Source organism: Colossoma macropomum, unplaced genomic scaffold (assembly GCF_904425465.1).
Source record: "Colossoma macropomum unplaced genomic scaffold, Colossoma_macropomum, whole genome shotgun sequence".
Taxonomy (NCBI): domain Eukaryota; kingdom Metazoa; phylum Chordata; class Actinopteri; order Characiformes; family Serrasalmidae; genus Colossoma; species Colossoma macropomum.
Genome location: NW_023494808.1, coordinates 6,542,268 through 6,564,213, shown reverse-complemented (window position 1 = coordinate 6,564,213; position 21,946 = coordinate 6,542,268). Strand labels below are relative to the sequence as shown.

General features: G+C 37.9%; 1 protein-coding gene across 1 annotated transcript; it reads right to left on the bottom strand.

Annotated features, from left to right (window-relative positions):
* Positions 1–2,061: 2,061 nt before the first annotated feature.
* On the bottom strand, positions 2,062–17,833 carry LOC118797921 (zinc finger protein 271-like). Its single transcript, XM_036557222.1, has 5 exons — positions 17,684–17,833; positions 14,820–15,039; positions 13,289–14,481; positions 3,259–3,478; positions 2,062–2,744 (listed from the first exon to the last, which is right to left on the bottom strand). Exons 1-5 carry the CDS (start codon positions 17,831–17,833, stop codon positions 2,062–2,064), a joined length of 2,466 nt encoding a protein of 821 aa, XP_036413115.1.
* Positions 17,834–21,946: the final 4,113 nt, after the last annotated feature.

Below are 21,946 nucleotides of genomic sequence, written 5' to 3'. Positions count from 1 at the left end.
TTGGGAAGCTGTTCACTGAAGCATGAGTAGATACGTTAGCTTTTTAAAAGATTGAATCACTAATTTTAACAATATAAAACGAGAGATTAAAGACAAATCAATAAAACTATTTTAATAGGCTCCTCACCAACAAAGTCACGTTTCAAAATAATTAAAATGACACTAGGAAATTGTAAATAAAACTGAAAAATGTTAGAGGTGTACATAATGATAATTTCAAAATGACTGAGAAAACATAATGTATTATTATGCACTTTATATTTATGGCAGACACACTAAAATTTTAAATTCACTGGAAATAAAAATACATTTTTGAACAAGTTCCCTCACTAATTAAATGATCACATTAACAACCTCACATATTTTATTAGTGTCTGAACTCAGATTAGACAACAGGCAAAAGTAGAATGAATAGTCTTCCTTCTTATGCTCAACACTGTTCCTCTACTTAGTGTTTCAGCTTCTCCGGTATGAATCAGTGATGTTCAACAGCCTCCTCCTCAAGACCAAACAAATCTTAGATAAAGACTGCCACCTACTGGAGATCAGATATGAGAATAATATACCAATTCACAACATAATGATTTTCATTTTAATTACTGAACTGTAAACTTTATAGTATTCTACATAAATGAAACTGAGACATTCAGGTTTCAAAACTATCAATACAGATTTCAGTGCAAAATAAAATTTTCTGCATTAGTGCACTGTTTTATGTTCTGGTTTTCTCCACACTACACACATCAGGAAGAGCTGGATAATTTACTAATACTGGTCAGGTACAGATGTGTTTGATTAAGAAAACAAAAAGAGTTCTTCAAAGGTGCAAACAATGCCACAATTCTGCTCTTCAAATGATTATCAAGCTGCAGGGCAGTGAAAACCAGAATCAGCACAACGTATGAGCAAATGTCTCTGCTTCTTCTCCTTTGGTTTCAAGTCCAACACTTATTCAGTCTTTCGTGATAGAAACAGTGTTAAATAAAACAAAAATAATCCTTATTTTTTCATGCTTCTTATCTCAATGTGAAAGTGTATAATGATACATACATATATACACCTCCTTGTTTCTATACTCATTGTCCATTTTATCAGCTCCACTGACCATATAGTTTCACTTTATAGTTCTACAGTTACAGAATGTAGTCCATCAGTTTCTCTGCATACTTTGTTACCCTATTCTTCAATGGTCAGGACCCCCACAGGACACGTTCTCAGCACTGCAGTGACACTGACATGGTCTTGGTGTGTTAGTGTGTGTTATGCTGGTACGAGTGGATCAGACGCTGCTGGAGTTTTAAACACTTCAGTGTCACTGCTGGACTGAGAACCAAAACCATCCAGCCAACAGCGTCCTGTGGGCAGCATCCAGTGACCACTGCTGAAGGACTAGAGGATCACCAACACAAACTGTGCAGCAGCAGATGAGCTATCGTCTCTGACTTTACATCTACAAGGTGGACTGACAAGGTAGGAGTGTCTAATAGAGTGGACAGTGAGTGGACACAGTGTTTACAAACTCCAGCAGCACTACTGTGTCTGATCCACTCAGACCAGCAAAACACACACCAACACACTACCACCACGTCAGTGTCACTGCAGTGCTGAGAATGATCCACCACCCAAATAGTACCTGCTCTGTGGGGGTCTTGACCATTGGAGAACAGGGTAACAAAGTATGCGGAGAAACAAAATGGACTACAGTCTGTAACTGTAGAATATGGTATATGGTCCTATATGGTCAGTGGAGCTGATCAAGTGGACAGTGAGAGTAGAAACAAGAAGCTACATGGTTGCAAACTGAAACAATGAACAACAAACAATGAACACGTAAACTTTGTCTACCATTCACAAATATTAACTTTGTCCCCTTGACCAAATTTAGAAGCGAGAAAAGTGATGCTTAAAATGAAGAGTGCTGTTTCTGAACCTTGAGTTGCTGTAGATCACTAATACACTTCTACAACAGTGGAGGACAGAAAGTTATCCTTGTGTTATCCAGAGTTCCTATCCGTCCAACCTGACTGTCGTCTCCACAATGTCTTTGGACCACAGATGATGTTAAGTCTTCTGTGCAGCACGTATTTTCTGATGGTATTTAGGGTGTGGTAACTGAGAGAAAGTCTTTCCACAATGAGAACACTGGTAAGGCTTTTCTCCAGTATGTACTCGTTGATGCGTTTTAAGGCTAGACAACTGAGAGAAGGTTTTCCCACACTGAGAACACCAGTAAGGCTTTACTTCTGTATGAGTTTGCTGATGCCTTTTAAGGCTAAACAACTGAGAGAAGGTTGTCCCACACTGAGGACACGAGTAAGGCTTTACTCCTGTATGTGTTCGCTGATGCGTTTTAAGGTGGGACAACTGAGAGAAGGTTTTCCCACACTGAGAACACCAGTAAGGCTTTTCTCCAGTATGTACTCGCTGATGCATTTTAAGGTTACAAGACTGAGAGAAGGTTTTCCCACACTGAGAACACCTGTAAGGCTTTACTCCTGTGTATAATGTCTGATGGGCTCTTAGACCATCTGACCAAGCAAAGGTCTTATCACACATGGAGCAATGGTAAGGCTTTTCTTTGGTATGGACGCTTTGATGGTTCCTAAGCACCAAAGCACATAAAAACTTATTCCCGCAAGTGGTGCACTGGTGAGGATTTTTTCTCATGTGAATTCTCTGATGCTTTCTAAGTCTTGTTGCAATCCCGAAGGACTTAGTACACTGAGAGCACTTGTGAGCCTTTTCTATGTGTCACTTGATGGGCTTTAAGGTCTGCCCTCTGTCTGTTGTGTTAATCATGTTTGTTTAAGTGTTGTGAAGATGAGGAAGATTTCTGAGGCTTTGCTCTTTGGCTCATCTCTTTCTTTTGAATCAGTTCTCCACTTATACATCTGTCCTCATTGCTGGGCAACAACTGGCTTGGCTCACCTGTAAAGAAAATAAGACAAGTAGGTTTTTTAAAAGTGTTGTTCATTAAATCAAGGGCTTAATCAGGCATGCATTTACCCAAATTAGTTTGACTTTATTATTTTGGCAGGATTCCGGAATGCTTTTTATATAATTGATGAAACTACAGATAAAATGTAATCAATAGAAGCAACATAAAAAGCTTTTTCTCCAGATTTTGACCGTTTTTCTCTCCTTATTACATATGTTAAGCCAGTCACTGCACTGCCCCTACTTTTTTTGGACTGCCCAAAATTACAATAAATAGTCCAAAATCAGCATTAAGCATGTTTGGCAGTAGTTTGCACTTACTAGTATGGACATGGTTGTCAGGGTTAATCATTTTCCTGCAGTCCACCAGCTTCACTGAACACATCTTTAACTGTGTCTGCTGGTCTCCACCGCTGAACACAGTGTTGGACATCTGCACGGGGTTTGCTTCATGCTCACACTGTAGAGATCCTTCCTCCAGCTCCTGTAGCGTTAGCTGCTTTTCATTTTCACAAACAGCTTCCTGGATCTCTGTGGTGGTCTGTCCATTAACATGAACAGTCAAACTGAGTCCATCCTCCAAACCCCCCATCAAGGACTGCTCTCTACCATTCTGCCCAGTAGAAATTCTTTGTTCTGAATTTGGTTCGTTTTTAAAAACAGCTAGCAAGCTGACTGCATCTAGTATTTGTAGCTCTATATCACTGTCTTCATGCTTCAGGCCTAAATCCTCATGTAAAAGCTGTAAAAGTCAAAGAAACATGTGTAAAGTCATTTATAGCTAAACTGCATCTAAATATAAAAAACTGCCATAAATTCATGAACAGGTCTACTAACAAACCAAATTTGTGTCTTTTCTTGAGCAAGATTCATGGGTCAGTCTGTGCCAACTTTCCTAGAGCCTGACAGATAATACCAAGGGATCCCAAAAAATGTAAATCAAGATAAATTTATGTCTAATTTGTAAAATGTAAAATTTGTGCTCTGTTATGAATTTTGAAAGATTTGTGAAGAATCTTTCTTCTTAATTCTGTCTTAAATATCGAATTTAACACCTTAAAGAATCACTGAACTGGATTAGTACTTGAACATAAATACACTTGGTAATACATTCCCACAGCAAGTTCACTTATTAAAGAATGTACCGTTTTTATGTCAGAGTTCTCAAGTCTTGTCTTCTGATACTCATAGCTCAAACTCAAGGTCTTTCCTGTAGTGACAATGTAGTCAATATTCAGCTCAGTTCAGGGCTGAACGATTTGGGGAGAATAATTTGCTGTGATTTTTCTCACCAATATTGTGATTGCGATTTAAATGCAATTATTTTCTATAAATTAATTAACAGGCCTGTTTTTTGCCCAAGAAGACCAGAATATCTGCTTTTTCTGGCATGAAGCTTCAATGCTGAGTTCAAAAGACTACCAGTTAGTTGTGATGGCACATATACAGCAATTGCTTCTGATTGGTCTAAGCCAGGGGTTGGCAATCCAAATGTCAAGAAGAGCCATTTTGCCCTTTTAATAAAAATCAAACCACTTTGGGAGCAACATTTTATGTCCATTTTACTGTCTTCGCTGTAAATATGTCTCAGTATGTGCTGATGTACTAATATAGGATAAAAAAATAATACAAACAAAAACACAGACTCACTTTGCTCTGCTTTAAGCTTTAGCTCAGCTGTAGCCACTTTTCTCACATCTCTGGCAGGAAATCTTTCCTCAAAGGTAGAACAGTTTCTTGTCTCTTAACGATCGACTTTTTACGAGGCTGAAGTCGCTTCTCATTCTCCAGCGTCTTGTTCAAATTTTCCTGTTCTACCTTAAATGGCGCCCGAATGTAACTGTTGTAGCATTTAAGGTGGAACGAGACAATTCAAACAAGAAGCTGACTTCAGCTTTAACATGATTAATGATTAAGATTGATTACAATATCAAAAACGATCTTTCAGCCCTTGCTCAGTTTAATCATTCTTAAAGCAATTAAACTTAAATTCAAACAACATATGTTTCTCCATGGTTATGTAATAAAATCATCATCCCTCTGAATACAACGGTTCTGCCTGTTACATCTGCAGTAAGTACTCAGAAAATTATTTTTCCAAGTTTTCAGATATTTTTATTATATTTAAATGTATTTATTTGAGTGAAATGCATTCAAATAAAAATATATTTTTAAATGCCTCCCAAAGGATTCCAAAGAGCAGAGAACGGTGCTTGCTTTGGTAGTATAATAGATGGGAGGAATCTGTGAGGAAGGAACGTGGAGAAACATTTTGAATGCCATTTATTTTGACTCAGGAAATTTTTGGCACTTTTGAATGGACTTTTGTGAAATGGGTATTTAGCAACCATACAAACACAGTAGCTACAAATACAATATAATATTTTATAGTATTTTAGAATGACTATATATAATGTTTTACAAAGCCATTTATAACTGTGAATAGTAAAATGCAGCTGAAGTACAGAACCCACGAGGTGCCCATGTTCTAACCCATCAAGCGGACCTACTGCATATGAGCATTTAATTAATTTAGTATAGTAAAATAGCTTTTCTAGAGTTTTACTGCATTTTAATGTTAATACAACATTCAAGTGTATTATACAGACAAGTTTAATGTTATTACTTATTCTCTGATAAATATGCCCAATATTTAGTCTATCAAAATATCCTACCTATAGCTTTAATGCTGGCAGTGTTTTCTGATACACTGATTTAGGTAATTGAAGTATCTCATATGTATGGTTTCATGTTGGGAGCTGCCTACAATATACGCTATGGTACAGCCATTTCAACATGGTAGGGCAATTCGCCATCGCTGACGACAGACTTTGTAGTTAATTTTTTGAGAAAAAGCCAGTAAAGCCGTATTTCTGTCCTTTACCATCATTTAAACTCATATAGTGTTGAGCAGAACTGAATTTGACTCGGCAACCTGCTGTACAACCTGCACCTCCATTTCACCTACATTCTGAACAGTAACAGTAGAGGGCGATGCCGAGTGACTGCTTCCCTAGAAGCACAAATTTAACAAAACCACCAACACTCTCTTTAAAACCGATAAATACTGGAAAAAGGTACATTTTGGAGGGAAAACCCAAAGCTGTTCCTTTAAAAGGGAACCTTTTGGCATAAAGACTGACCTGCCCTTCAAAAAGATCTGTACAGACAGAACTAACACTGACCTCTCTCTGAGACTCGCCCTGCTCCTTCCACTTTAATCTATCTTTTAACGTCACTACGTCGTCCTCAGCTGAGTCAGTTCGGTCTGGAGACCCTCCAGGTTTGAGATGTCCACCATGGAGAGGTCAGTGGCCACTGACTTAGTGCAGGACATCCCTGAAACTGGTTTAACACTCAAGTAATTAACAACTTACTTTAAGCATAACTTATTACACTCTTAAAAAAGATGGCGCTTCAAAGGTTCTTCAGTAAAAACAAAGATGTTCTATATAGAACCATGAACACTCAAAGAACCTTTTGTATGATTAAGGGGTCCTTTGCCTCACAAAAGGGTTTTTCAGAGTGATGAAAACATGCATGGATGTGCTATAGGCAGTCCTGTGTAGAACCTTTTGAAAAGGGTTCTATATAGCACTCAAAAGGGTTCTTATATTGTTAGACGCTTGACACTGTAACAATAGAAGAACCCGTTTGGTGCTATATAGGCTCTTCTATACAGAACTATCTACGGCACATTCTCCACCACTCTGAAGAACAATGTCATGATGCAAAGGACCCTTTTATCACGCAAAGGGTTCTTTAAGTGTTCGTGGTAGGACATTTCAACAAGGTAGGACAATTCGCCATCATTAACGACAGACTTTGTAGTCCATTGGTTATATATTGTAATATAGAACCATATTCTTTACTAAAGAATCCCTGAAGCACCATCTTTTTTAAGAGTATAGATAAACAAGACTGAATCCTTGTCTTTTAGTACCCTGCTAAAAAAGGACTATTATAACCATTAGATATACAACCTGATGGTTTTTGATTTCTAATGGGAACTGGCTTACTAGTTACCACATTAAACACTAGTTTTCTTTAGGAACGTCTTTAACCTCTTTTTCTCCAGGGTATATTTTGGTTTGTCCATCTAACCTTACAAGTCCAAATCGTAAAGTAAATTATTCAGTAACTGCATGAAATAAATGTACATTTTTACTGTACTTATTTATTTTTTAAAAGCTCCTCTCAAATTAATAGAATGTGCTTTATGATCACACATATTGCTATATGCTTACAATTTACTGCTGAAAGCCAAAAGCTTCTTTTATTATAAGGGTTTAAAATTACACCACCCATCTATTTGACTGGAAAGAAGACAATTACAGCTCTAATATGACACCCACCTTTCGAATGTAGCTTATGAAATATGAAAGTTATGAAGAATATGATGAAGTGTGTTTTGGAACCACTGGTGGTCTCAAGGAGTTGAAGAGGTTAAATCCCATTAGGAAACCATCAAGTGCACCTGGAACCAGACCCAGAACACCTGTTAAACTATTAGAGTTATTTACACTGCAATAACAACCTATCAGAGAAAAAACACCATTACTGACTATAAGACACCAGGAACTTTAATTGGTTTCTATGATTATACAAGCTAAAGAAACAAGATAAACCTACAGTATCAAACACTTATCATGGTTAATGTAAGCACAGTGATATTACAGTAAAACCATAGCCACTATAGGACAACTGTGTCTGTGGGAAAAGAATATTTAGCTACTTTAACCTCTTCAACTCCTTGAGACCACCGGTGGTTCCAAAACACACTTCGTCATATTCTTCATAACTTTCATATTTCATAAGCTACATTCAAAAGGTGGGTGTGATATTAGAGCTGTAACTGTCTTCTTTCCAGTCAAATAGATGGGTGGTGTAATTTTAAACCCTTATAATAAAAGAAGCTGAACTCAAATTTTTTTCTCTACTGAAAGTCAACCCATTTTTCCACAAATCTGGGCTATAAACTATGAACAGATGGCGTCTCTTCAGTGATCTGCTCTGTAAAAATTATTTTTATTAAAAAATATACAAAGAGCGTGTAAGATTTTTGGCTTTCAGTAGTAAATTGTAAGCATATATCGATATGTGTGATCATAAAACATGTTCTGTTAATTTGAGGGGAACTTTTATAAAAAAAAATAAATACATAAAAAAAATTACATTTATTTCATGCAGTTAATGAATAATTTGCCTTATGATTTGGTCATGTAAATTCAGATGGACAAACCAAAATACACCCTGGAGAATAAGAGGTTAGCTATAGAGCTAGTTAGCTAACTTTCCACCAGACTGCAGTCACACCGTTTTTCCTACCCACCAAAGTTAGCAGGCTAACTGACCTGACTGGCCTCGTTCACGGCTGCTCTGACTCTCCTGAGACTCGTTTAAAAGCCCCTCTTCTCTGTTTAAATGTGCAGTGAATCCATTTCTCTGGTTTCTGTCCATCCTCAAACCGGCAGTCCTCCTTCTCAGCTGCGAGTGAGCTAAATGCTAGTTAGTTAGCTGTAGCCCGTTTTCCAGTTCCCGCTTTGTGACGATGAGTCTGCTCGCCTTCTGATTGGCTCCTGAAAACGCGACGTTTCCATGGAGACGCGCTGTAAACAGAGCGAGGTAAACACCGTAAACCGAAAGTATTTTCTCTGAACTGTCCGTGATTTGCTCTCAAAGAGGAAAAAAACGGGCGGAAATTATAAATTAAACATTTATTAAACCAAATAATCCTTCCTACTGTATTAGAAATACACTGTTCCTGCTGAAAAAGGACCATTAGAAACTATTAGGATTAAAACCAAATAGTTTTGCTCTCTAATTGGCCATGGTTTCCAATACAGACCACTAGTTTCCTGTACAGCACCTTTAGATCTCATTAATAAACCATCAGATGCATTTAGAATCAGCCTTTGGTCTCCTGTTAAACCATTAGGATCCTTTACACTGCGATATCAACCCAATAAAAACGCCAAAACTCATACAAAACCATCAAGAACCAACAGAAACACTTAATGGTTTCAATTAAACTTTATCTACACAGACAAAACCAAAACTGACCTCTGCCTGGAACTCTAGCCGTTCTTTCCACTTTATTTTACCCCCTCCCCCTTGTGCAGTTAAGCTTCCTCACCTGACTCAAGACCCTGCAGGTTTGAGATGTCCACCGTGGAGAGGTCAGTGGCTGCAGGACATCTGTGAAGCTGCTTCTTACTGAGTTAATTAAATTTAAGGACATCAGTGGTCAGTCCACCTTTTCTAGTTTCATGACTGTCCAGCTCAGTGTGGGAGTCTGGACTGAAGAGCCAATACTTCAATCTATTAATCACCTGAGAAACGATCTCTGAAGGTTATTCTTTCTGAAGCTTAAATGAATGAACGACATCTGCTGGCAAATCTGTGGAAATGTATCGTCAAAACCCAAAACAAAAAACAAGAAAAACTCAATGATTACTGGTACAAATGTACACTTTATATTGTATTATATTTATTTTATTTCATTTATAGTCTTACAATAGACAAATATGAAATTGTCTAGAATAAGGAGGCCTTCCATATGCAAAAAATGTATTCCGAATATATTTATTAAATATTTTTTTGCAGTGTATCCCTGATAGCCAGAGGATAGTGGACCACAGTTGGCCCGCCGATGGCAAAGCTGGTGGTCCACCAGCGTTTTGTCAGCGTTTTCCGGGCAGCCCACTGGTAGTTAAACAGAGTATTAGACAAAATTCCACTTTTCATTTCTCATTTTCCATTTACAGTCCAGTTTACTGATATTTCCTTCTTTCCTTTCTTTAGATATACTTTGTAAATTTGTTTAGTAAATAATGTTAATTTAGCACAGTGTCAACAACATTTTCTATATAATTTTGTATTAGGCCTAGTCATTTTTTTCTCAGTTTATAATACTTGTCTTAGCCTTTTATTTTAGAAAAAATCTACGCTTGTTTAAAATCTGTTTGAGGAGGTTAAAAACTAGTTAGAGTTTGTATGCAGGGCAGTAATCTGGCAAACAGTCAGCAGGGTGCCGGCCTTATCAAGCCAGTGGACCCATATATGCTGCTATCTGGGGTATGAAAATGGCCCAAAATCCATCCATCATCTAAACCGCTTATCCTTCTGGGTCGCGGTGGGGTGCTGGAGCCTATCCCAGCTGTCATTGGGCGGAAGGCAGGATACACCCTGGACAGGTCGCCAGTCCATCGCAGGGCAGACAGACAGACATACACATTCACACCTAGGGGCAATTTAGCACATCCAATCAGCCTGACTGCATGTCTTTGGACTGTGGGAGGAAACCGGAGTACCCAGAGAAAACCCACGCAGACACGAGGAGAACATGCAAACTCCACACAGAAAGGACCCTGGTCACCCGGCCGGGAATCGAACTCAGGCCTTTCTTGCTGTGAGGCGACAGCGCTACCCACTGCGCCACCGTGTCGCCTGTATGGCCCAAAATGTATTTATTAGATATACTTTTAAAATACATGTATTAGTATTAGTTATTATCTGTGTTCAGTTGTGTGCAATAAAGGTTACAGATGTGTCTAAACGGTACTGACTACTGTGATCTGCACTGTCCTTTACATTAATCCTGCACGTCTGCAGTGAGACTCTCACACACAATTTCAAATAAACAAGATATCAGATCATAACTGTATTTTCACAGAGTATCAATACCTACATATATATTAGATATTGGAATATTTCTAAGATTTCATTTCTAAGGCCCAATCCCATTTCTTCTTTTTCCCAAAGATTAAATAAGCCTACAACAGTGTCAAAATCTAATACTGTACAAATAAGTTTAACATAAATAAAATTTGAAATATGGCCTCGAGCTGATAAGCAGAATTACAGCAAAACAACAGAAGCTGAAAGCAGCACACTGGAGCCACCTGTAGACTAAGAAATGACACAGATTTCAGTGTAAATATGCAGAGATTGAATAAAAAATAATAAAAAAATAAAATTCATTGCCATAGATAACCAACTGCTTTTGAGGACAGTAGATTCTGTTGACACATGCTGCACCTACAGTATAATGTACAGTATAAGAATGTTTTCTATTTATTTTCAGTTTCATGTCCTGTTGAAAGGCATCAACAAAAGTGTTATTTTCTCAGTATCTTATATTTATTCTCTTCATTCAGAAAAATAAATAAAAATGCAATTTAAAAAATCAATGTGTTTGGGTTTCAGTTTTTGTCCTGAATTTTGGCTTTGGACAAGATTTTTTATCTCATGGAGATGTATTGAGTTATATACATTCTCCCTAAAAATTGAGCAAGAACTGTTTAAACACATGCTACAAATTTACTTTTCCTTCTTTGTTTGGTATCTCTTAGGGGTGGGTATGGAGAACAGGTACTAAATTGGTATTGGTTCCTGACTGGTCAGTCTCAGAAAATCGATAAGCTCCTGGCCAAACAGTGCTGCTATCGGTATTTATATAATGTTATCCCTGGTAGTCAGAGACCATGAGCAGGCAGAGACCCTTGGCGGTCAGAAACCCCTGGCAATCGGAGACCCTTGGCAGTTAAAGGCCTCTGGCAGGCAAAGACTTTTGGTAGTAAGAGAACCCTGGCAGTCAGAGACCCCTGGCAATCAGAGACTCCTGGCAATCAGAGACCCCTGGCAGTTAGAGGCCTCTGGCAGGCATACACCCCCAGCCGTCAGAGAGCCCTGGCAGTCAAAGGGCCCCTGCAGTCAGAAACCCCTGACAATCAGAGACTTCTGGCAGTGAGAGGGCCCTGGCAATCAGAGACTCTTGGCAATCAGAGACTCCTGGCGGTCAGAGGGCCCTGGCAATCAGAGACTCCTGGCAGTCAGAGGCTCTGGGGCACTGGCAGGATCAGTTTTGGGAAGCTGTTCACTGAAGCATGAGTAGATATATTAACTTTTTAAAAGTTTGAATCATTAATTTTAACAATATAAAACGAGAGATTAAAGACAAATCAATAAAACTATTTTAATAGGCTCCTCCCAAACAACATTACAGGTTTCAAAATAATTAAAATGACACTAGGAAGTTGTAAATAAATCTGAAAAATCTTAGAGATGTACAAAATGATAATTTCAAAATGACTGAGAAAGCATGATGTATTATTATGTACTTTATATTTATGGCAGACACACTAAAATTTTAAATTAACTGGAAATAAAAATACATTTTTAAACAAGTTCCCTCACTAATTAAATGATCATATGAACAAAACACACATTAACAACCTTACACACTTTATCAAGTTATAACTTTTTATTAGATACACCTCCTTTTTTCTACACTCATTGTCCATTCTTTCAGCTCCACTGACCATTTAGTTTCACTCTGTAGTTCCACAGTTACAGACTGTAGTCCATTTGTTTCTCTGCATACTTTGTTACCCTGTTCTTCAATGGTCATGACGCCCACAGAGCAGGTATTATTTGGGTGGTGGATCATTCTCAGCACCGCAGTGACACTGACGTGGTGTTGTGTTAGTGTGAGTTGTGCTGAGTTTTTTAAACACCTCAGTGTTGCTGCTGGACTGAGAACCAAAAATATCCAGCCAACAGCATCCTGTGGGCAGCGTCCTGTGACCACTGATGAAGGACTAGAGGATGACCAACACAAACTGTGCAGCAGCAGATGAGCTATCGCCTCTGACTTCACATCTACAAGGTGGACCGAAAAGATAGGAATGTCTAATAGAGTGGACAGTGAGTGGACACAGTGTTTAAAAACTCCAGCATCACTGCTGTGTCTGATCCACTCAGACCAGCAAAACACACACTAACACACCACCACCACATCAGTGTCACTGCAGTGCTGAGAATGACCCACTACCCAAATAATACCTGCTCTGTGAGGGTCCATGGGGGTCCTGACCACTGAAGAACAAGGTAACAAAGATGCAGAGAAACAGATGGACTACAGTCTGTAACTGTAGAACTACAAAGTGCTCCTATATGGTCAGTGGAGTCGATAAAGTGGACAGTGAGAGTAGAAACAAGAAGCTACATGGTTACAAATTGAAACAAGGAACAACGAACAATGAACAGGTAAACCTTGTCTACCATTCACAAATATTAACTTTGTCCCCTTGACCAAATTTAGAAGCAAGAAAAGTGATGCTTAAAATGAAGAGTGCTGTTTCTGAACCTTGAGTTGCTATAGATCACTATTTTTTCTCGTGAACCTTGAGTTGCTGTAGATCACTAACACATTTCTTGTGAACATTACTCTTCTAATATAGACAACAGAGGACAGAAAGTTATCCTTGTGCTATCCAGAGTTACTGTCTGTCCAACCTGTCGTCTCCACAACGTTTTTGGACCCTGGATGATGTTAAGTCTTCTTCGCAGCATGTGTTTTCTGATGACATTTAAGGTGTGGTAACTGAGAGAAAGTCTTTCCACAATGAGAACACTGGTATGGCCTTTCTCCAGTATGTACTCGCTCATGCATTTTAAGGCTAGGCAACTGAGAGAAGATTTTCCCACATTGAGAACACCAGTAAGGCTTAACTCCTGTATGTGTTCGCTGATGCCTTTTAAGGCTAAACAACTGAGAGAAGGTTTTCCCACACTGAGAACACCAGTAAGGCTTTTCTCCAGTATGTACTCGCTGATGTGTTTTAAGGTTAAAAGCCAGAGAAAAGGCTGTCCCACACCGAGAACACTGGTAAGGCTTTACTCCTGTATGTGTTTGCTGATGTCTTTTAAGGCTAGACAACAGAGAGAAGGTTTTCCCACACTGAGAACACCAGTAAGGCTTTTCTCTAGTATGTACTCGCTGATGTCTTTTAAGGTTAAAAGACCGAGAGAAGGTTGTCCCACACTGAGAACACCAGTAAGGCTTTACTCCTGTATGTTTTTGCTGATGCCTTTTAAGGCTGGACAACTGAGAGAAGGTTTTCCCACACTGAGAACACGAGTAAGGCTTTTCTCCAGTATGTACTCGCTGATGCATTTTAAGGTTACAAGACTGATAGAAGGTTTTCCCACACTGAGAACACCTGTAAGGTTTTACTCCTGTATGTGTTCGCTGATGCTTTTTAAGGCTAGAAAAGTAAGAGAAGGCTTTCCCACACTGAGAACACTGGTAAGGCTTTACTCCTGTGTGTATTGTCTGATGGGCTCTGAGACCATCTGACCAAGCAAAGGTCTTATCACACTGGGAGCAGTGGTAAGGCTTTTCTTTTGTATGGACCCTTTGATGGTTCCTAAGCACCGAAGCACGTAAAAACGTCTTCCCGCAAGTGGTGCACTGGTGAGGCTTTTCTCTCATGTGTATTCTCTGATGCTTTCTAAGTCTTGTTGCAATCTCGAAGGACTTACTCCACTGAGAGCACTTGTGAGCCTTTTCTTTTATATGTGTCACTTGATGGGCTTTAAGGTCTGCTCTCTGTCTGTTGTGTTTACCATGTTTGTTTAAGTGTTGTGAAGATGAGGAAGATTTCTGAGGCTTTGCTCTTTGGCTCATCTCTTTCTTTTGAATCAGTTCTCCACTTATACATCTGTCCTCATTGCTCGGCAACAACTGGCTTGGCTCACCTGTAAAGAAAATAAGACAAGTAGGTTTTTTAAAAGTGTTGTTCATTAAATCAAGGGCTTAATCAGGCATGCATTTACCCAAATTAGTTTGATTTTATTATTTTGGCAGGATTCCGGAATGCTTTTTATATAATTGATGAAACTACAGATAAAATGTAGTCAATAGAAGCAACATAAAAAGCTTTTTCTCCAGATTTTGACCGTTTTTCTCTCCTTATTACATATGTTAAGCCAGTCACTGCACTGCCCCCACTTTTTTTTTCACTGCCCAAAATTACAATAAATAGTCCAAAATCAGCATTAAGCATGTTTGGCAGTAGTTTTCAAACTGCACTTACTAGTATGGACATGGTTGTCAGGGTTAATCATTTTCCTGCAGTCCACCAGCTTCACTGAACACATCTTTAACTGTGTCTGCTGGTCTCCACCGCTGAACACAGTGCTGGACATCTGCACAGGGTTTGCTTCATGCTCACACTGTAGAGATCCTTCCTCCAGCTCCTGTAGTGTTAGCTGCTTTTCATTTTCACAAACAGCTTCCTGGATCTCTATGGTGGTCTGTCCATTAACATGAACAGTCAATCTGAGTCCATCCTCCAAACCCCCTTTCAAGGACTGCTCTCTATCATTCTGCCCAGTAGAAATTCTTTGTTCTGAATTTGGTTCGTCTTTAAAAACAGCTAGCAAGCTGACTGCATCTAGTATTTGTAGCTCTATATCACTGTCTTCATGCTTCAGGCCTAAATCCTCATGTAAAAGCTGTAAAAGTCAAAGAAACATGTGCAAAGTCATTTATAGCTAAACTGCTTCTAAATATCAAAAACCGCCATAAATTCATGAACAGGTCTGCTGACAAACCAAATTTGTGTCTTTTTTGTGCAAGATTCATGGGTCAGTCATGCCAACTTTCCTAGAGCCTGACAGATTATATCAAGGATCCCAAAAAATGTAAAAAAAAAAATTAAAGTCAAGATAAATTTATGTCTAATTCATGCAAGCATGTAAAATTTGTACTCTGTTATGAATTTTGAAAGATTTTTGAAGAATCTTACTTCTTAATTCTGTCTTAAATATTGAATTTAACTCCTTAAAGAATCACTGAACTGGATTAGTACTTGAACATAAATACACTTGGTAATACATTCCCACAGCAGGTTCATTTATTAAAGGATGTACGGATTTTATGTCAGAGTTCTGAAGTGTTGTCCTCTGATACTCATCGCTCAAACTCAAGGTCTTTCCTGTAGCGACAGTGTAGTCAATATTAATGTTAATGATTTGGGGAGAATATCTTGCTGCGGTTTTTCTCACCAATATTGTGATTGCGATTTAAATGCAATTATTTTCTATAAATTAATTAACAGGCCTGTTTTTTGCCCAAGAAGACCAGAATATCTGCTTTTTCTGGCATGACGCTTGAATGCTGAGTTCAAAAGACTACCAGTTAGTTGTGATGGCACATATACAGCAATTGCTTCTGATTGGTCTAAGCCAGGGGTTGGCAACCCAAATGTCAAGAAGAGCCATTTTGCCCTTTTAATAAAAATCAAACCACTTTGGGAGCAACATTTTATGTCCATTTTATTGTCTTCGCTGTAAATATGTCTCAGTATGTGCTGATGTACTAATATAGGATAAAAAAAATAATACAAACAAAAACACAGACTCACTTTGCTCTGCTTTAAGCTTTAGCTCAGCTGTAGCCACTTTTCTCACATCTCTGGCAGGAAATCTTTCCTCAAAGGTAGAACAGTTTCTTGTCTCTTAACGATCGACTTTTTACGAGGCTGAAGTCGCTTCTCATTCTCCAGCTTATTGTTAGAATTTTCCTGTTCCACCTTAAATGGCGCCAGAATGTAACTGTTGTAGCATTTAAGGTGGAACGAGACAATTCAAACAAGAAGCTGACTTCAGCTTTAACATGATTAATGATTAAGATTGATTACAATATCAAAAACGATCTTTCAGCCCTTGCTCAGTTTAATCATTCTTAAAGCAATTAAACTTAAATTCAAACAACATATGTTTCTCCATGGTTATGTAATAAAATCATCATCCCTCTGAATACAATGGTTCTGCCTGTTACATCTGCAGTAAGTACTCAGAAAATTATTTTTCCAAGTTTTCAGATATTTTTATTATATTTAAATGTATTTATTTTAATGAAATGCATTCAAATAAAAATATATTTTTAAATGACTCCCAAAGGATTCGAAAGAGCAGAGAACGGTGCTTGCCGTGGTAGTATAATAGATGGGGGGAATCTGTGAGGAAGGAACATGGAGAAACATTTTGAATGCCATTTATTTTGACTCAGGAAATTTTTGGCACTTTTAAATGGATTTTTGTGAAATGGACGTTTAGCAACCATACAAACACAGTAGCTACAAATACAATATAATATTTTATAGTATTTTAGAATGACTATATATAATGTTTTATAAAGCCATTTATAACTGTGAATAGTAAAATGCAGCTGAAGTACAGAACCCATGAGGTGCCCATGTTCTAACCCATCAAGCGGACCTACTGCATATGAGCATTTCATTAATTTAGTATAGTAAAATAGCTTTTCTAGAGTTTTACTGCATTTTAATGTTAATACAACATTCAAGTGTATTATACAGACAAGTTTAATGTTATTACTTATTCTCTGATAAATATGCCGAAATTTTGTCTGTCCAAATATCCTACCTATAGCTTTAATGCTGGCAGCATTTTCTGATACACTGATTTAGGTAATCGAAGTATCCTATATATGGTTTCATGTTGGGAGCTGCCTACAATATACGCTACAGTATATCCATTTCAACAAGGTAGGGCAATTCGCCATCGCTGATGACAGACTTTGTAGTTAATTTTTTGAGAAAAAGCCAGTAACGCCGTATTTCTGTCCTTTACCATCATTTAAACTGTTATAGTGTTGAGTAGAACTGAATTTGACTCGGCAACCTGCTGTACAACCTGCACCTCCAATTAACCTACATTCTGAACACAAACAGTAGAAGGCGATGCCGACTGACCGCTTCCCTAGAAGCACAAATTTAACAAAACCACCAACACTCTCTTTAAAACCTTTAAATACTGGGAAAAGGTACATTTTGGAGGGAAAACCCAAAGCTGTTTCTTTAAAAGGGAACCTTTTGGCATAAAGACTGACCTGCCCTTCAAAAAGATCTGTACAGACAGAACTAACACTGACCTCTCTCTGAGACTCGCCCTGCTCCTTCCACTTTAATCTATCTTTTAACGTCACTAGTGTCCTCAGCTGAGTCAGTTCAGTCTGGAGACCCTCCAGGTTTGAGATGTCCACCATGGAGAGGTCAGTGGCCACTGACTTAGTGCAGGACATCCCTGAAACTGGTTTAACACTCAAGTAATTAACAACTTACTTTAAGCATAACTTATTACACTCTTAAAAAAGATGGAGCTTCAAGGGTTCTTCAGTAAAAACAAAGATGTTCTATATAGAACCATGAACACTCAAAGAACCTTTTGTATGATTAAGGGGTCCTTTGCCTCACAAAAGGGTTCTTCGGAGTGATGGAAAACATGCATGAATGTGCTATAGGCAGTCCTGTGTAGAACCTTTTCAAAAAGGGTTCTATATAGCACTCAAAAGGGTTTTTATATTGTTACAAGCTTGACACAGTAACTATAGAAGAACCTGTTTGGTGCTATATAGGCTCTTCTATACAGAACTATCTACAGCACATTCTCCACCACTCTGAAGAACAGTGTCATGATGCAAAGGACCCTTTTATCATGCAAAGGGTTCTTTAAGTGTTCGTGGTAGGACATTTCAACAAGGTAGGACAATTCGCCATCATTAACGGCAGACTTTGTAGTCCATTGGTTATATATTGTAATATAGAACCATATTCTTTACTAAAGAATCCCTGAAGCACCATCTTTTTTTAAGAGTGTACATAAACAAGACTGAATCCTTGTCTTTTAGTACCCTGCTAAAAATGATTTTATAACCATTAGATATACAACCTGTTGGTTTTTGATTTCTAATGGGAACTGGCTTACTAGTTACCACAGTAAACACTAGTTTTCTGTAGGAACGCCTTTAACCTCTTATTCTCCAGGGTATATTTTGGTTTGTCCATCTGACCTTACGTGACCAAATCGTAACGTAAATTATTCAGTAACTGCATTAAATAAATGTACATTTTTATTGTACTTATTTATTTTTTAAAAGCTCCCCTCAAATTAACAGAATGTGCTTTATTATCACACATATTGCTATATGCTTACAATTTACTGCTGAAAGCTAAAAGTTTCTTTTATTATAAGGGTTTAAAATTACATCACCCATCTATTTGACTGGAAAGAAGACAATTACAGCTCTAATATCACACCCACCTTTTGAATGTAGCTCATCAAATATGAAAGTTATGACGAATATGACGAAGTGTGTTTTGGAACCACTGGTGGTCTCAAGGAGCTGAAGAGGTTAAATCCCATTAGGAAACCAGCAAGTGCATCTGGAACCAGACCCAGAACACCTGTTAAACTATTAGAGTTATTTACACTTGAATAATAACCTATCAGGGAAAAAAACACCATTACTGACTATGAGACACCAAAAACCAAGAGAAACTTTAAATGGTTTCTATGATTATACAAGCTAAAGAAACAGGATAAACCTACAGTATCCAAACACTTATCATGGTTAATGTAAGCACAGTGATATTACAGTAAAACCATAGCCACTATAGAACAACTGTGTCTGTGGGACTGAAATTCAACCCATTTTTCCACAAATCTGGGCTATAAACTATAAACAGATGGCGTCTCTTCAGTGATCTGCTCTGTAAATTTTTTTTTTTAGAAAAAAATACAAAGAGCATCTAAAATTTTTGGCTTTCAGCAGTAAATTGTAAGTATATAGCGATATGTGTGATCATAAAACACATGTTCTGTTCATTTGAGTGATACTTTTACAAATAAATAAATAAATAAATAAATGAATAAACATTTATATGTATTTCATGCAGTTACTTAATAATTTGCCTTATGATTTTGTCATGTAAATTCAGATGGACAAACCAAAATATACCCTGGAGAATAAGAGGTTAGCTATAAAGCTAGTTAGCTAACTTTCCACCAGACTGCAGTCACACCGTTTTCCCTACCCACCAAAGTTAGCAGGCTAGCTGACCTGACTGGCCTCGTTCACGGCTGCTCTGACTCTCCTGAGACTCGTTTAAAAGCCCCTCTTCTCTGTTTAAATGTGCAGTGAATCCATTTCTCCGGTTTCTGTCCATCCTCAACCCAGCAGCCCTCCTTCTCAGCTGGGAGTGAGCTAAATGCTAGTTAGTTAGCTGTAGCCCGTTTTCCAGTTCCCGCTTTGTGACGATGAGTCTGCTCGCCTTCTGATTGGCTCCTGTAAACGCGCCGTTTCCATGGAGACGCGCTGTAAACAGAGCGAGGTAAATACCATAAACCGAAAGTATTTCATCTGAACTGTACGTGATTTGTCCGAATAAACGGGCGGAAATCGTAAATTAAACATTTATTAAACCTAATAATCCTTCCTACTGTATTAGAAATACACCGTCCCTGCTGAAAAAGGAGAAACTATTAAGATTAATACATAATGGCTTTGCTTTGTAATACGAATTGGCCATGGTTTCCAATACAAACCACTAGTTTCCTGTACAGCACCTTTAGATCTCATTAATAAACCATCAGATGCATTTAGAATCAGCCTTTGATCATCTGTTAAACCTTTATGATCCTTTACACTGCGATATCAACCCATTAAAAACGCCAAAACTCATACAAAACCATCAAAATCCAACAGAAACACTTGATGGTTTCAATTAAACTTTATCTACACAGACAAAACCAAAACTGACCTCTGCCTGGAACTCTAGCCGTTCTTTCCACTTTATTTTACCCCCCTCCCCCTTGTGCAGTTAAGCTTCCTCACCTGATTCAAGACCCTGCAGGTTTGAGATGTCCCCCGTGGAGAGGTCAGTGGCTGCAGGACATCTCTGAAGCTGCGTCTCACTGAGTTAATTAAAGGACATCAGTGATCATTTCACCTTTTCTGGTTTCATGACTGTCCAGCTCGATGTGGGAGTCTGGACTGAAGAGCCAATACTTCAATCTATTAATCACCTGAGAAACGATCTCTGAAGGTTATTCTTTCTGAAGCTTAATTGAACGAATGAATGGCGACATCTGCTGGCGAATCCGTGGAAATGCATCATCAAAACCCAAAACAAAAAACAAGAAAAACACAATGATTACTGGTACAAATGTATACTTTATATTGTAATATATTAATTTTATTTCATTTATAGTCTTACAATAGACAGATATGAAATTGTCTAGAATAAGGAGGCCTTCCATATGCAAAAATGTATTCTGAATATATTTATTAAATATTTTTTTGCAGTGTATCCTTGATAGCAAGAGGATGGTGGGCCACAGTTGGCCTGCTGATGGCAAAGCTGGTGGTCCACTGGCATTTTGTCAGCGTTTTCCGGCAGCCCACCGGTAGTTAAATAAAGTATTAGACAAAATTCCCCTTTTCATTGCCCATTTTCCACTCACAGTCCAGTTTACTGATATTTCCTTCCTTCCTTTCTTTAGATATACTTTGTAAATTTGTTTAGTAAATAATGTTAATCTAGCACAGTGTCAACAACATTTTCTATATAATTTTGTATTAGGCCTAGTCATTTTTTTCTCAGTTTATAATACTTGTCTTAGCCTTTTATTTTAGAAAAAACTACGCTTGTTTAAGATCTGTTTGGGGAGGTTAAAAACTAGTTACAGTTTGTATGCAGGGCAGTAATCTGGCAAACAGTCAGCAGGGTGTCGACCTTATCAAGCCAGTGGACCCATATATGCTGCTATCTGGGGTATGAAAATGGCCCAAGAATGTATTTGTTAAATATACTTTTAAAATACATGTATTAGTCCTAGTTATTATCTGTGTTTAGTTGTGTGTAATGAAGGTTACAGATGTATCTAAACGGTACTGACTTCTGTGATCTGCACTGTCCTTTACATTAATCCTGTACATCTGCAGTGCAGACTCTCACACACAATGTATTTCAAATAAACAAGATATCAGATCATAACTGCATTTTCACAGAGTATCAATACCTGCATATATATGTATATATATATATGTATATATATATATATATATATATATATACACATATATATATTAGGGGTGGGAATCTTTAGGCACCTCACGATTCGATTCGATTACGATTCAGAGGGCTGCGATGCAATTATAAAACGATTATCGATGCATCTTTTTTCTCTATACAGGATTTCTATCTTCCTACTGTCTAAAAACTTGGTAGTTTTAAAGCAAAGTATTTGTAATGATCCACAATGTAAATGCATGACGAATCACTACAAATACTTTGCTTTAAATATCTAAAATATCTTTTATTAATAAATCAAATGGAAGTGATGTGGCAAGTGA

What these genes read in the sequence shown, in the direction of transcription:
- LOC118797921 (XM_036557222.1), bottom strand. Translation starts at nt 17,833, where the DNA reads ATGTCCTGCACTAAGTCAGTGGCCACTGACCTCTCCATGGTGGACATC. An exon ending in TGACAACCATGTCCATACTA is followed by an intron (nt 14,482 to 14,819) that starts GTAAGTGCAGTT and finishes TTTTCTTTACAG; the next exon opens with GTGAGCCAAGCCAGTTGTTG. An exon ending in GTCATCAGAAAACACATGCT is followed by an intron (nt 3,479 to 13,288) that starts GCGAAGAAGACT and finishes GTTAATGGACAG; the next exon opens with ACCACCACAGAGATCCAGGA.